This window comes from Ambystoma mexicanum, chromosome 2p (genome assembly GCF_040938575.1).
Source record: "Ambystoma mexicanum isolate Mex_15411 chromosome 2p, UKY_AmexF1_1, whole genome shotgun sequence".
Lineage (NCBI taxonomy): Eukaryota > Metazoa > Chordata > Amphibia > Caudata > Ambystomatidae > Ambystoma > Ambystoma mexicanum.
The window spans coordinates 280018473-280033184 of record NC_090923.1 but is presented as its reverse complement, the minus strand read 5'-3'; the positions used below and the strand labels follow the sequence as shown (position 1 = coordinate 280033184).

The following is a 14712-nucleotide window of genomic DNA, read 5'->3' as shown; positions in this document are numbered from 1 at the left end:
ATTGGTGCACCCCAGGTTGGGCATAAAGGGCCAAACCAAGCCTACATTTGGCCTGTCAAATGCACAGAAATCATCCGCCTCGCTGAAACAGAGAAATAATCATGGTTTTCCAGGGTTCTCTCTGTTTAGAGTGGTGCTCGTGAAATGTCCCATAAGTGCCTTTAAATACAATAAGAAGAATTTGTTTTTAAGCAGTATAAAGTGAACAAATTGTAAAAGTGAACTCACCCCCTCAAAATAAGAACTTTGCAGCCTAAAGCGGAATGGTGTTTCTTTGTGCATTTTGCTTTATCCTGATTTGAGAACCTCAGAGTCCAGTATCTTGATAAAGTTAATCAAGCTGTGGCCATTTTTGGTAATTTTCAGGATTTCTTTTTATCCTTGGAATTGTGATCCCACAGTGTTGTAGAAAGCTGTGACAGGGCGGCACGCCACAAATAACCACACTGACTCCTTGAGTAAATTCAAGGGTCTTTTGATGGTCAGACTGGTTGATTTGCAAGGTTCTTTGGGGTCTAATGGGGCTGGGGAATTTGGCGCAAGGGCCGGCCCTTTCCTCTCTCGACTTCCCCGCACTTGGTTTCCCCCTCCCTAACCCAGACATCCCTATCGGGATGGTTAGTAACACTCAAATCGGTAACACCTATCTGTCTTTGCCCTGAGACAATTACTACCCGTCTCCCTAGGGAACCTATAACTTTCCCTCTCCTATCATTGGTTAGAACATAGGGTATGGTGCCTTCATTTTCCCAGCATCACAATCGCACCTTTTACACCCACTCGTACCTGACCATTTGCTATACCTATCCCTTAAGCTGATCTCCTGCCGGCACGTTACTGTCCCTCCAATCTCTCACTCCGCCTTTCCACCTCCACTCTTCGATCTTACTTCCTTTCCCATTCCTATTCTTGCTACCACTTTAACTATCCTCCTTCCTCTGTTATTCATTCCTTTCCTTCCTTTCACTGTATTCTCCCTGCCTCTTGCTGGTTCTCTAGTTAAACTTCCGTCTGCACCAGTATCTACTCCTACTCTCCAACTCACTGTTGCTCTTCCTGCTCTACCTCTACTACTGTTCCTATTCCGCTATTACCACTACCTCTCTACTACCACTGTCTTCCTCTCACCGGACCTGCATTGATATCGTGCCCTACTCAACTCTCTCGCTAGCCCCTTGTCAGACCCTGCACACCCCTCTACTGGCCACTACCACCTATCTCCTTCACTCACTACTCCCACCGTCTACTTTACTTCCAGTAAATGCCAGTTACTACCACCATCTCTACCACTACTTCAGTCTGCCACTACTCCCACTCTACCTCTAATGCTGAAACGCTCCGTCTCTCACAAACATTTCACAGACCTCCTCCTTAACAATAGTCTGCGCACTCCAGCCGCTCTCGCCACCTCTGGTCTCATAGACTTCCGCCACCACCGGTCCTCATTCAAAGGCAGCCCACACCAAACAACTCCCAAGCTCCCTCTTATACATCCCTTCCTCTCTCTGGGTTGGCCACTTTCCCTACCAATGGCTTACCTTGCTTTCAAGGGGTGTAACAGGGAAGCTTGGGAGGTTACAAAAGAGCTTTAAACCCTGCCCCTTTTTCTATGCGGCTTTATTGTATTGGGGAGTTTCTCTTGGTGAACCAGCTCTTCTTCTTTTAAGGTATGTGGCTTTTCTTGCGAGGATGTTATGCAGTGCAACACCAGGTCCTGCCATGGTACCATCCTGGCAGGTAAGGAGATGGTAGGAGAAGGCCTGTCTACACATTTTCCGGCACCCAGGGTTGTTGGGGTCGGGCTCCCTCCCACCCCTGACAGGGCTGGATCAACGTCCCTGTCACAAAGCATACATTTCACAATTCTATTACCTATTATTAAGAGGAGCATCCCATGTATGTACTGTTGTTTAAACTGATTTTTACAATAATTAAAAACTGAAAGAAGGCTTGAGCATCCTTTGGTTGTGGATAACATAGGTTGTGGAAGCTTTAGAAATATGGTTCTATTATAATTCCTTCATTAAAACAATTATGAAATTTCATTTCAATGTTGTGTCTGAATTGAAGCATTAGTCTGTCCAAAATTATTAACATACTTCTGCATGCGTTTTTGTTGCTCTCTAGGTTCTATTCTGCTGCGAAAAAGGATGGCTGCCACGAATGATGCACATTGCAATAGGAGTAGTGTGTTGCATGGCGTCTCTAGTTGCGATTATCTTCAAAGAGACTAAGCTGGTTCACTTTTTAAGAACTCAGTTTATGTCCCAGTATAGAAAGAAAAAATAATTTAAAAAACTACCCTTGTGTGCAATTTACAGATGGCACACACTGTACTTTTCTACCATACCGGTTTTTATATGAATCATGTATGTGCAATGAATCAGAATCTCTGCTAGATACTTGGAGTAAGTCCCTTTTTTCTTATCTTAATTTATATTCTGTAAAATGTTAATATTAACATTGTAATGTTGATCGTGATATACCAGGACAACACGCACATAACATGTGTTCTGAATGAGTTAATGCAGCTTCATTAGAAATGCTGTACTTGCATTTCTTACCTGTGTGGGAAACTAAGACTGCACAAGCCCACGTGCCACAAGGGGAGCATCATGTTTAAAAGGGAAGTAGACCTATTACGAGGAAGCAGATCAGTTCTCATGAAAGGTGAAATAAAGGATGCAAAAATACAACTGTGCGAAGACCGACTATCTATATTTGACCATCAGTGCCAGTGGAAACCAAAATCTAATTTGTACCATCTGTGAGATTAAAATTGGATTGATCCGGCTCAGGGATGCAGCAGAGACATGCCACTATGAGAGAAGATAGAAGATAGTGGCTATAGCATGCCAGTGCTGCCCAAGAAGGCAACAGGAGGAGACTACAACATTGCAGACGACTACTTACAGTTAAGGGCACAAACCAATCGTCTGCTCTGATTGAATATGTGTATCGATTGCCAGTGCCATCTATGGGCATTTTTCTCTGGAATTATTCTCCCTGAGCACCTGGTGAACGGGACCATTTGCTGGAAATTTGAACTCAGGTTTTTTACTTTTGTTTATTGCGACATGTCTCTATTAAATACATTGTGAGTTTTCCCTGGATTGACTTGAAAACATATTGATTATCTAGCTGGTCGCTACTGGTAAAAAAAGGTTGCAGATCATACTTGAAATAGTAATATTTGCTTACAATGAGTATACACAATCTGCTTCTCCTTTTAAAGGAATTGCTATAGCTGTGTGTAAACCGATAGGTTTTGGATTTTCTGTTGCAATGTCATTTTAATGTAGGAGATTATGTATATTGTGTATTATCACATTGTCATTATGTCCCAATGTTACACCCAGGATCCAATTATGTATTGTTTATTTTTAGGTTTGGCCCACTTAGGTTGTGCATAAGCACTACCTACCTATATGTCATCATAAATTATTATTATAGATGTGCAAATAATACAGCTGGAATGTTGGAGGCACATGTAAATACTGGGTGGCGTTTTGCAGTACTACTTTGTGTCTGCATTAGAAGCCATTTTAGGGTCTGGAATTTTGTAATCCTTGTTGAATAGAATGTTACTAGACTTTATCGGGTTAGGTAATAACTCTGTTGTGGATGTTACATTTCTTTGCTAAGTTATCAATTATAGGTGAACATACGCTAACATCTACACATGTAGACTCTTAAAAGTATGTACAAGGCATGTAGAGCCTTTAGTCACTGTTAACTCATCAGGTTTTTAGATTATGCCATCACTATTTTAAATCGCACTGTAAACTTAAGCCACTAATTTAACCAGGCCCTACATACCCAATCATTAATTTTAAAAGTGCAAAATCTGTGGAAGGTTGTGTTTGCCAACACATGGAACATTGATTCTCTACACTGTGGTGGCAACTAAGGTTCCTTTGACTCCATCTTTTTAGTAAACCTATGTGTGCAGACACAAAAACCTACGCGTGTTTTTGAACTTAATTACTTGGTATGTAGATCCTATTTTATATTCTAGTGAATTTACAACCCTACAAATCTGGAAATTGTGTGCAAAATTACAAGAAAAGTGTGCACGTTTGTGCTTACATACACATTACATTACTAGTAGATCTAGTGCACAACGACCATGCACTGTAATAAATGTATATCCTTTTACCACAACATAAGCATTCTTATCCAGTAGTTCAGTATCTGTTACACTATTATCTGCACCTGTCGAGACCATTATTAGGAGCATTCCAGATGACTAAATGGTGGTTAAGAAAATTTAGAGGTGGCTAACAGACTATTATGGATGGTGGAATGTTGGACAATAGAGCAGACATATATGATGCCTTTTATCTGGTATTCAAGACCCGTTTCCTGGCTCTTTGCTACTAAGAAAAAAAGACATTCTGATATACAGAATATTTTGTTCTCTGGCACTATTGATTATCCTAGGGTTTCTGATAAAGCTTTTACTATATATCTTTTTAGACTAAACTGTTTGCGTTGCCAGTGCTTGTTCAACGTAGGCATGCTGTTTACTAGGCATTTATTTTGGTTGTGGGATGTCTAGTTGTCATGATATTCATCAACTTCGCTTACCAGGTCCTATCCTCCACCCGAAAGCGGGCTAAATGCCCATCTGTGGCTGGTTTTCTGGCAGTGAATTGTGCTGTACACAATGCTAGGCTCTGGAGAGGGTTGGATCTCTGCACTTAGTACAAGAGAAACCACTGCCCCTGACCACCTGACAGGCGTTCTATTGAACTGCAATATTCTTGTGGGTCTACCTCCAGGAGTATCTCATAACTAATGCTTATTACCCTTGTGGGTATGATAAATATTAAACATGATCAATATCTTCCCCCACATAGTTTTATCCCTAAACCAACAAGTAATTACACTTGAAATAAAGTGCCTTTTATACTCATCAGTGCTCTCACTTTACTGCTTAGCCATTAAGTATATTATACTTTGAAAAAATGAGCAGTAAAGTATTTGAATACATTTCAGCATCCTACTCTTCTGTTCACTTCTAAAATGTGAAAGCTACCTAGAGCCAATCAGCAGTGTGTGCTGTAAGGGTGCAGAAGAATGACTGTGTCGCAAAGGTGACATGTTTGGGGCTAAAGACTTTTATTAGATAATGAAAGAAGAGAAAACCTATCTTTCCCTATTCCTAAGAGGATTTTTCCTGCCTCAGCTAAAGATCTCAGGTGACTGTCAGGATGTCTGTTAAAGTAAAGTTGTCCACTGTCCTATGTCAAGAAAACTTTACTTCTGTCCCTTAAACTATAAACTAAAGAATAAAGCATTTGGTCCCAGGAGAATGCCTCCCTTCTCCTGCGTTATGGTCAAAGTTCCACTCAATATTTTATTGGTGGGCTAGGAGAATTGACTCCCTTCCTCTGGTATTCAGTCTCACATAACCTGGGGGAATTACTCCCTTCCCCAGGTCACAAAGTTCTAAACAATATCTAGTTTATGGGCCAATAGAATGCCTATGTTCTCCTGGCGTGCCTTGTCAGTCTCAAATTACCCCAGAGGTATGACTCCCTTCTCCATGCCTGTTCAACCTTCCTACCGATCTGGGTTACCAGGAGAATAACTCCCTTCTCCTGGTAGTCCTAAAACAATCTCTTACAACCAGGTGGAATGACTCCCTTCTCCTGGTCTTCTCATTAGGTTTCACACTTACTGCACCCAACTCTGAGTGTTATGAGGATCCATGACCCTGGCTTCTCTCTTCTTCTTTGCTTTGGCCCATTTGGTCCACTTCCCTGCCAAGCATTGCCACGAGGAAGATGAATCTTATCACTCTCTTGGTTTGGGTCCCTGACCCTTGTTTCTCTCCCCTCATCTTTATGTCCCCTTGGCTGCCTCGCTTTCTAAGTAATGAAACGAGGAGGATAGTCCTGCTCGCTATGTCCGTACAAGGTTTTTGCCTCCTGTACTTTCCAGCCCCTACCGACAGTATGGAGACTGATGCTTGTGTTCGCTTCACCGTCTGCCAGCCTCCCGTTACTGTCTGGATGCAGTTGGGCAAAGGACTCCCATTGTCCTCTTGACACCGGGAGCGGACTGCTCTGAGATCTGACCTGGCCTTCACGCGTCTCCTTTGTGCTTGGCTGTCTCTCATTCTGGTTGGATGTCTCTCTGATAGGCAATCCTTCTTTGATTTTTATGGCGTAAGCGGAACTACGCCTTTGCGGAAGTCCTATACCGCTGCAGTTCCTTCTTGGTATTGCTCTTCATTGTTCCTGTGTCCCACCTCGTCCCAGTAGTTGGATTACCTATCTTCCTGATGTTCTTCGTCTCAGTACTTTCCATAACCTTGAGAAGTGACTGCATCCAGTGATTCGTCACAGTGCCCTTTGTGGCACAGTAAAACTTCAAATCATACAGTCATGGTGCTGTCAGTATTGGCAATTCTGGGGACAGGTGAAGATATTACATACCAGCCACTGAATAAACCATTAAATGTAAAGGGCTAAACATTGTATATAGAGTCCATTGCCCTACGGGCAGTCAACTAAGAACAACCTAAAAGCCATCTAAAGCCATGGATAAAACATTACATGTAAAGCTTTTGAAATACTTCTGCAAAGGATTCCTCTCTTCTGTGGTTTGTTGGATCCACTTATCCTAGCCAAAGAAATATGAGGGGAAGAACATGTCCTCTGTTATGCGAAATACAGTATCACGAGAAACTCAGTGTTTCACCAGCACAGAGGTGGTTGAAAAGATAACGAACAAACAGCATGGTGCCACTGCATGGTACAACTATGTATGCATGTTGCAGAGACTAATTTCAGCCCCAAAATATTGAAACCGTCACAAAATGAGCATTTGGACAAATGTGCAAAGTGCCAAGTATCAGCCCTTTGAGAAGTTTACTGTCTCAGAGTGAAAGCATCTGGAAACTGTTTTCCGATTCTTACCAAAGCAGTTCAGTTTTGTAATTTAGTTTTGCCTTCAAATTATTGAAGCAAGCATTTCAAATCCGAATTTGAACAAATTGGCAATGAGTCACATTTGAGGCACATTGGCAGGTCGCTGTCATGTTCAATGCATTAAAATAGCAGCTTCCTTTCTCTTATCCAGGAAACCAAGTTTTGTGGAATCGGCTGCGTCCTCTAAAACTCTGCTTCCATCAGACATCTTCAGTGACCTGTCCCGTGTTGTCTCATGCAGGCATAGGTTATAAAGGCATAGGTTCGCCACTTCAGGCTCATCTGAACCATCCTAGTTTCTTCGGTGCAATTCATTTTATCAGTGTTTTCAAACTGCTGGACTTAGACGTGAGGTCCATGTCCTATTGGAGTAACATTAGATTTGCAAAATGTTTATATGTCAAAGTGTTCTCCATCTTGGAAACGCCTCCCAAGAACAGCGCCATCCCTTTTCTGGCTGTAATCATCTGACCTTGATCCCCTTTACCTAAATGCTTGCTCCGTTGTCCATTCAAATAACCATGGATTTGCAATTTGTTTTCATTTAGAACTATAGAATGTGTATACACCTTCAATATAGATCCAGCTAATTAGCATCTGATTCTCATGACTTGGCAATGCATGACAGCATTTTTTCTGTCATGCCATCAGTTTTCACTATGGGGAGATTTTCAGATCAATTATTACATTTAACTTAACTGTTACAATTTACAAAGACGTGTCCTGCAAGAGAATATAAAGATATTTTCTTACAGTGTACGATGAATCCCTTCAAAATAACACATCCTGTTTTAACAAATAGCCTTGCTTTGTGTTCAATAGTCACATTCTCTGTTTCATAATAAAATCAGGTTCGCTGATAACATTTATCTTGGCATTGAGCATGAAGCAATTTTTTTCACAAAATGACGTGTAAGCAATACAAGATACAAATGAACCCTTTCGAAGTTCTTCATGCTCTGTGCAGGTTTCATAGGAAAAAAATGTTTTTATTTTAACGTAGCAGATCTTTTCTGACTTGTAAGTCTGTACATTCCATATGTACATGTCACTTGCAGTAGACATGTTTTATTTATTTGTATTTTATTTATATAGCGCTTTCGCCAAAGCGCTTTACGAAGTTATATGAAACAAGGGTACTTGATGTATGCTAAATGACCCAAAGTCATCAAGACTGATTAGAAGAAAGAGAAAGTAGAAGATGAGCTTTTAGTTGAGTACGAAAGATGTGAAAAGTAGAAGATGCACGGATATAAAGTGCAAGAGTACTCCACTGCTTAGGAGCCAGAAGTGAGAAAGAGCTAAATCAATGCAATTGAAAAGTTTTTAAAGATGATTTGTTTATATTACTTGTCTGCAAGCTGCAAGTCACACATGTCAAAGCTGATCGTCTGAACTCACATTATGGGTATGCATCGCTCTATGCGATTGCTAAAACTTGTCAAAGTATGTGTGCATTATTGCACATAGATTCCAGGTGTATTAAGCTTGCCTTGGATTGTAAGTTGTTAAATTCACAGGTAGATCTGCTTTTAAACATCATTGTTGTATTCAAACTACGTTTCTGTCACTCATTGTTGTTGGTTTTGTATCCACATTAAGCACAAAGTGATGGGGGTATGCAACCATTGGCTCTCCAGGTTTTGGACTGCAACTCCTATGAGCCCTCTGCATTAACTAGGCTAGCTAGGGCTCATGGCGGTTGGGGGGGGAATTGTAGTCCAAAGGTTGCAGACCCTCTGACCTAGTACATTGCTTATGTGATAATAAATGTCCTTTTTAACTGAATGCTCATTCACTTGATGCTATTTTGTTCCCTTACCCTCTCTCTGTGCCTACTTTGTAGATGTGTTTCTTCTGTGCATTTTGTGATATTGACCAAATTCACGCTGGGATCTTTCATGTAACCTAGCATTAAAGACCGCAATTCTCTCTTGCTATTATGGCATTCTGTACAAATGTGCATTTTGTGATATTGACCAAAGTCACGCTGGGATCTTTCATGTAACCTAGCTTTAAAGACCGCAATTCTCTCTTGCTATCATGGCATTCTGTACAAATGTTTATTTTCATAAACTCAACCATGCACATTTAAGGCACTTTTACTCCTAGCCATTGAAAGAAACGCCACAGCAGCATTTTAACTGAAGATGTGTATTCCTTGCCCTGATGGGTGCTGCCCAGGATACTGGAGACAGCTAAATGGCATTTGTAAATATTGCTAATAAGATATTTTAAAAATTGAACCATTTTTGTTAGTAAATGCTTTCAAAACAGAAATGTCTTGCAACCAAGGCCAATAGTTTGAAAATAAACCAAAACGAACAGAAAATATTAAAAAAATACCTCATCTTGATCTTTGCATAGAAGTTTGATTCCTTTGCGACTAATGCAGATGTCTGTGTCCGTTTGTTCCATTTTTGCCTTTTTTTGTTTTCAAGAGTAAAGTGTTTTCACTTTCACTAAGGCTTCTTGTTCAAGCCTATACCCCAAACGTGTCGCTGAGTCTTTTTTATGCGTCTTATATTTTACTTCCCTATAGTTCTACTCAAAATATTCAGGGGCTGTGTTAAAGGTCTCTCTGGAAATAGAATGTCCCATCATTTTTCCATATATGACGCTCACTGCATTGAATCTGGACAAAGGAAGCCGTCGGCATGTTAAATTAAAGAATAGATGGACTCCAAGCACTTTTATTCATTTTTGAAAAGTCTTGATCTGAATCAGCTTTTTTGACAATTTAATCTAAAGAATGGAGAGGTGATTGAGCTTTTATGAAGTACCTATTAATCGAAAGGTGACACATATTAAGGACATGTGTGTAATCTTCGATGCAGGTGTTGATTTTGCTCGCCAGGTCAATGTTGTAGTCAAGTGCTTCTGTTTCAATTTTTGTTGCTACAGAAAATGCTCTTCCCTTCAAACAGAATACTGGGTAGAATGTATGATTGTGTACCACAGGCACGCCATAGCAGTATTTGCTGTAACATTTGCTGTCGCGCCTTGAAACACTTGTGTATAGGCGCGTTACAAATACCATATCATATCATATCATTTATGCCTGTCTGCCCAAGATATCTTTATACAGATTACCGAAACTTCAGGATCAAGTGTGCAGATTATGGTTAAATCTGGAAAAGTGAGATTCTTTAAAACTGGGCCTGAAATCTCTCCACTCCACCAATAGAACCCAGCATTACGTTTCCAAATCTATGTACCATGCATAAGGCATGTGAGAGAGTGGTGAATCAGCAAGCGTGTGCCAAACATAAGGAAATAGCTTTATATAGGGCAAGTTATACTCATGTATAGAGTCTGCAGCATGCACCTGAGAGGAAGCTCATCTTCACCAGGTAACCTGCTTACGTAAATAACAAATAATTACCTCAATGGCATCTTGGCACATACAAGATACTTTTTAAAGAGTGTATATGTATATTGATCAACACTGTCAACAAAGGAGAAAGAATGTGAACAAAGTAGTAGTATGTATTTATTCTTTACAATTAACTGGTGCCGAGTTTATGCGTTACAATTGGTCGCTGCCTACACTTCTGCACATGCCTGTGCTTCGTCTATACTTTGGCTTAATCAAGTCTATTCAAAATAAGAGACATTCACTATATCAACATCCAGACTAGAAATTATTATTAACACGGGCACATGCCAGAATGTAGACAGCAGTCAATTGTAACGTATAGACTCGGCACCAGTTAATTTTAAAGCATAAATGATTCTTTTTTCACATCTGTTCTTATTTGCTGACAGTGTTGATCAATATATACATACCCAGTGTAATAACTTTCTTGTCTGCGCAGAGTTGCCTTTGAGATAATCTTTTGATACATTCATAAGGCATACAGTGCATGTACCAGGTTCCAAACCTCGGAACATCTAAAACATGAAGGCAGATTGGCGAATGGGCCCTAGGATTTGGAAGGATTTTAAGACCAACCCGAGAACAGAACAAGCCCCAAGTGCTTCAGAATACTTCTGTAAACGGAGCTTTTCCAATTAGTGAATGATTGAACATTATATTCTAAGAGGCTAGGAATACTGATTGGGTTCCATTGTTTACATCATTTTGGCTTTGTCATCCCTCAAACTGTAATGTTAACATAGGTCCTGGATCTATAGTACTCCAAAAATAACCTAAAGGTGTTGTTCTGAGTGTCACAGAACTCTGTAAAGTAATTAATTTAAAGGGGTAGATGTTGAAATAGTTATATCCACCAGTGAGTTATGAGATTTATTTTAATTTCATACATTTATAATACATATTAAGACACTCTTGTGAGACCGATAACAAGATTAATTGGTTCCCATATAGCGATAACATACTGCATGTATTTTTTGTAACACCAAGGCAGTTAATCATGCTTCTAATATGTATCAATCATTATTCTAATTATTGACAAATAGAAAGAGTCTACATGTGTGTTTCATCCCACGATGTTTGAACAAATTCCTTCATCAGGATGGAGTTAAATATTTGCCTTATGGGATGTCGGTGCCCTTTGCCATCAATACCTGAATGGGTGCCAGGAACCTGTAACACAACAGAGCATTCGTCTGCTCCAGAGAGGTAGATGGAAGCCTGATATGAAATTACCAGAGTTGCTGATTCCAAATACCACATAAACTGATTCATCTTGATGCTAGGCAGTTTACAGATTTGCAATCAAATAGCATCAAGAAGATTACAATGTTGTGTGATGGAGTCACTCCTGCTCACATCCTAAAGGTTCTTGAAACCTCTGGGGCAAATTGCGAAGCCACCCCTTTAGGGGTGGTCTATTTTGGGAAGCTCTACAGTCCAGCTAAATACACTAGTCAAGGGGATTGTGTCTCGACGTATACCACATCTATGACAGGTAATGAGCACAGCTGTGCTGCTTCGGAAAATTGTTCGGCGTAGGCGTCCTGCATCAATGACGTTGATACGTTGTCCCTCGAGGGCCTCCATCGAGGGTTGACGTCAATGGATGTTATATATAGGACGCACGTCGCCCGTAGCCTCAGTTGTGGTTTTTCCGCAAACGTGTTTGCTTTGGAATCTCGGCGCGCTCGATTCTTCTACTTCAAAAGTGATGTCTTTGTCTTCTTCTACCCCGAAGTCGGGCTTTAAAAAATTTTGGGACTGCGGTTCGAAAATGTCACAGACCCACACAACATCTGCCTCTGGTGCCTCGGCGAAAGCCACGCCACCGACGACTGCGATGACTGCCAGTCCCTGACATCGAAGGCCTTGCGGGAACAGAAGAAGAAATTAACGGTAGGTAGGGTGTCTAAGCCCCATAAATTGAAATCTGCTGGGCTTTCGACCGAAGACTTGAGGGGCGACTCTCCATGTTGGCGAAAGTCCACGGGGTCTCGGTCTCTGAGTGGTTCCCGCCATTCCTCTGCCTCTTCGAGGCATTCTCGGAGGCACCATCACCAGTCGCATTCCCCGTCCTCGTCGGAGGACTCTGCCAGAAGTCGATTGACTTGTCCCACCAAGTCTTCGTCGTGGGCAGAATGGGATGCATTCCTCCAGCAGATGATGGCGATTTTCGAATCACAAGGCACAGTTCGAGCCACGCCTTCAAAAGAAGCTAGCAGGGAGCGGGCTCGGTCCACGACTCGCACGCCTTTGGGCTCGGGCGGTCAGCGCGATCATCGGGAGCCGTCAAGGTCCCATTCGGACAAGGAAGATTGCCGTAGCTGTGCCAGATCAAGGTCCCGCTCCTCGACGCCATCGAGACCGCCGGAACCTGTGAAGCCTTCGAGGAAGGCATCGACGCCATCGGCGCCGTGTCCGTCAAAGGACGCTCTTGGGGCTCGGCCCTCAAAGAAGTCGATGCCATCAGCGCCGTGTCTGTCGAAGGACGCTCTCGGGGCTCCGCCCTCGAGGAAGTTGTTGGCACCTCTTCTACGCCGATGCCCTCAGCGCCATCGACGCCTTTTGTGGAGGATTTGTCGGAGGTGCCCCGGAGGGCTGTGGAAGCTCCGAGGAAGGCTCTCAGTAAATCTGTGAGGCCTGTTTTTGAGCCCTACTCTGTTCATCCTCCCAGATTGGATTTGTTCCAACCTTTGGAGTATATGTCAGGGATGGAGGAAGGGTCTGATGAGGAGATGGTTGTGCCTCCCGATGTCCCTGATGACCTTTTGTCTGGTCACAGTCAGATGGAAGAACTCCATCAGTCCTTGCATGATGCTAGTGGTCTTGACACCTCTCCGAAGGTTGGCAGACCTCAGCCTGGAACGCATGCCGAATCCTCCTATAGGCGTCTCATGTGAAGGGTGACTGAATACTTGGGGTGGTCTGCTTCACCTGTTGATTTTGATCAGGATGATCTGACGAACATCCTGGACCAAGGTCCACCCACTGACCCGGTGTTGCCATTTCACATGGCTTTGCATAGAAGGGTGGCGGCGGCTTGGACTGCTCCCGGCAGTGAGTAAGTCACTTCTGAAAAAATACCGCCCAGCAAGTAGTGACCCCTGCTACTTGTCGACGCACCGTACTCCGGAGAGTTTGGTGGTGCAGGCGGCTATGACCCCCACAAAGCAGGCTGCGTACCCTTCCATCCCTCCTGATAGGGGCGATAAGCACTCTGATGGTTGGGCGAAGAAGGTATTTTCTTCTGGAAGTATGGCTTTGAAGGCAGCCCACTCCGTTTGTGCCTTGGCAAGATTCACTCACACTCTGTGGAATTGTGTATCTTTGGCGGCTGAGCATATTCCCGAAGGGGAAGAACGGGATGGTTTTCTAGCCCTCGTGCAAGATGGCAAGGATGCCATGTTTGAATCCGTTCAGGCGGGTTTGGACACGGCAGACTGTGTTAGCCGGTCCATGGCTGCAAGCACTGTGATACGCAGGTTTGCGTGGATGTGGAAGTCGGGGTTTGCTCCTGATGTGCAATCCCGGCTTCTCAACATGCCCTTTGATGGTGTCCATCTGTTTGGCAGCAAGGCTGACGAGAGCCATGAGATGTTGCAGACCTCCAAAGCTGCAGCAAAGTCTTTGAGTGCTGCAGTACGTCAACCTCCGCCTTTTCGTCCTAGGAGACGGCAATGGAGGGGAGGTACCTTTTGGTACTCTTTGGTAGATCGAGAGGAGCTGCCAGTCAAAGGGGCCACTGTAGGAGTACCAGAGGTGGAAAGCAAGGTACTCGAGGTGCCAAAGCCGCTCAAGCAGTTGCCTCTTTGTCCTCAGGCACTGCCGCAGCTGCGTCCGCTCAGTCATGAGGCCATGGTTCGCCGGTTGGGGGCAGACTTGCGCAGCATCTTGGAGAACGGCGAGCCATTACTTCAGATGTGTGGGTTCTGGAGATAATAACCCAGGACTACTGTCTTCCCTTATGGCAGAGGCCTCACGACAATCCACCGGGGAAGCTCTCTTTGAAGCGTCCAGATCCGCTCCTTGCGCAGGAAATCCTATCCCTGCCGGAGAAAGTTGCCATAGAACTGGTGCCTGTAGCAGAGAGGAACAAGGGATGGTATTCCCCTTATTTTTTTATCCCAAAAAAAGATGGGGGATTGAGACCCATCATGGACTTGCGTTGGCTGAACAAGCTCCTCAGGAAGGACTAGTTCAAGATGGTGTCTCTTTCTCAAGTCCTCTAGGCCCTTCAACTTCAGGATTGGTTGGTGTCTCTCGACCTCAAGGATGCTTACTTTTATGTGCCAATTCATCCCAACCACAGGAAGTACCTGAGGTTCACGGTTGGTGACTCGCATTTTCAGTTTCGGGTCCTGCCTTTCGGATTGACCTCGCCCGAGGGTCTTC

The 14712-nt window shown here is 43.1% G+C and overlaps 1 protein-coding gene across 3 annotated transcripts in view; it reads left to right on the top strand.

Annotated features, from left to right (window-relative positions):
* RFT1 (RFT1 homolog) overlaps nucleotides 1-14712 on the top strand; it is a 416949-nt gene that overhangs the window by 253662 nt on the left and 148575 nt on the right. Inside the window, exon 13 of one of the 3 annotated variants that reach the window (XM_069643548.1) lies at nucleotides 2128-3113. The exons of 1 other annotated variant lie outside the window; for it this stretch is intronic. In XM_069643548.1, the coding sequence (XP_069499649.1) occupies nucleotides 2128-2289 (162 nt within the window). In that variant the 3' untranslated portion in view covers nucleotides 2290-3113. Of the gene's footprint in view, nucleotides 1-2127; nucleotides 3114-14712 lie in introns of those variants that run through there. One more of the 3 variants, XM_069643550.1, reaches the window with a different exon arrangement.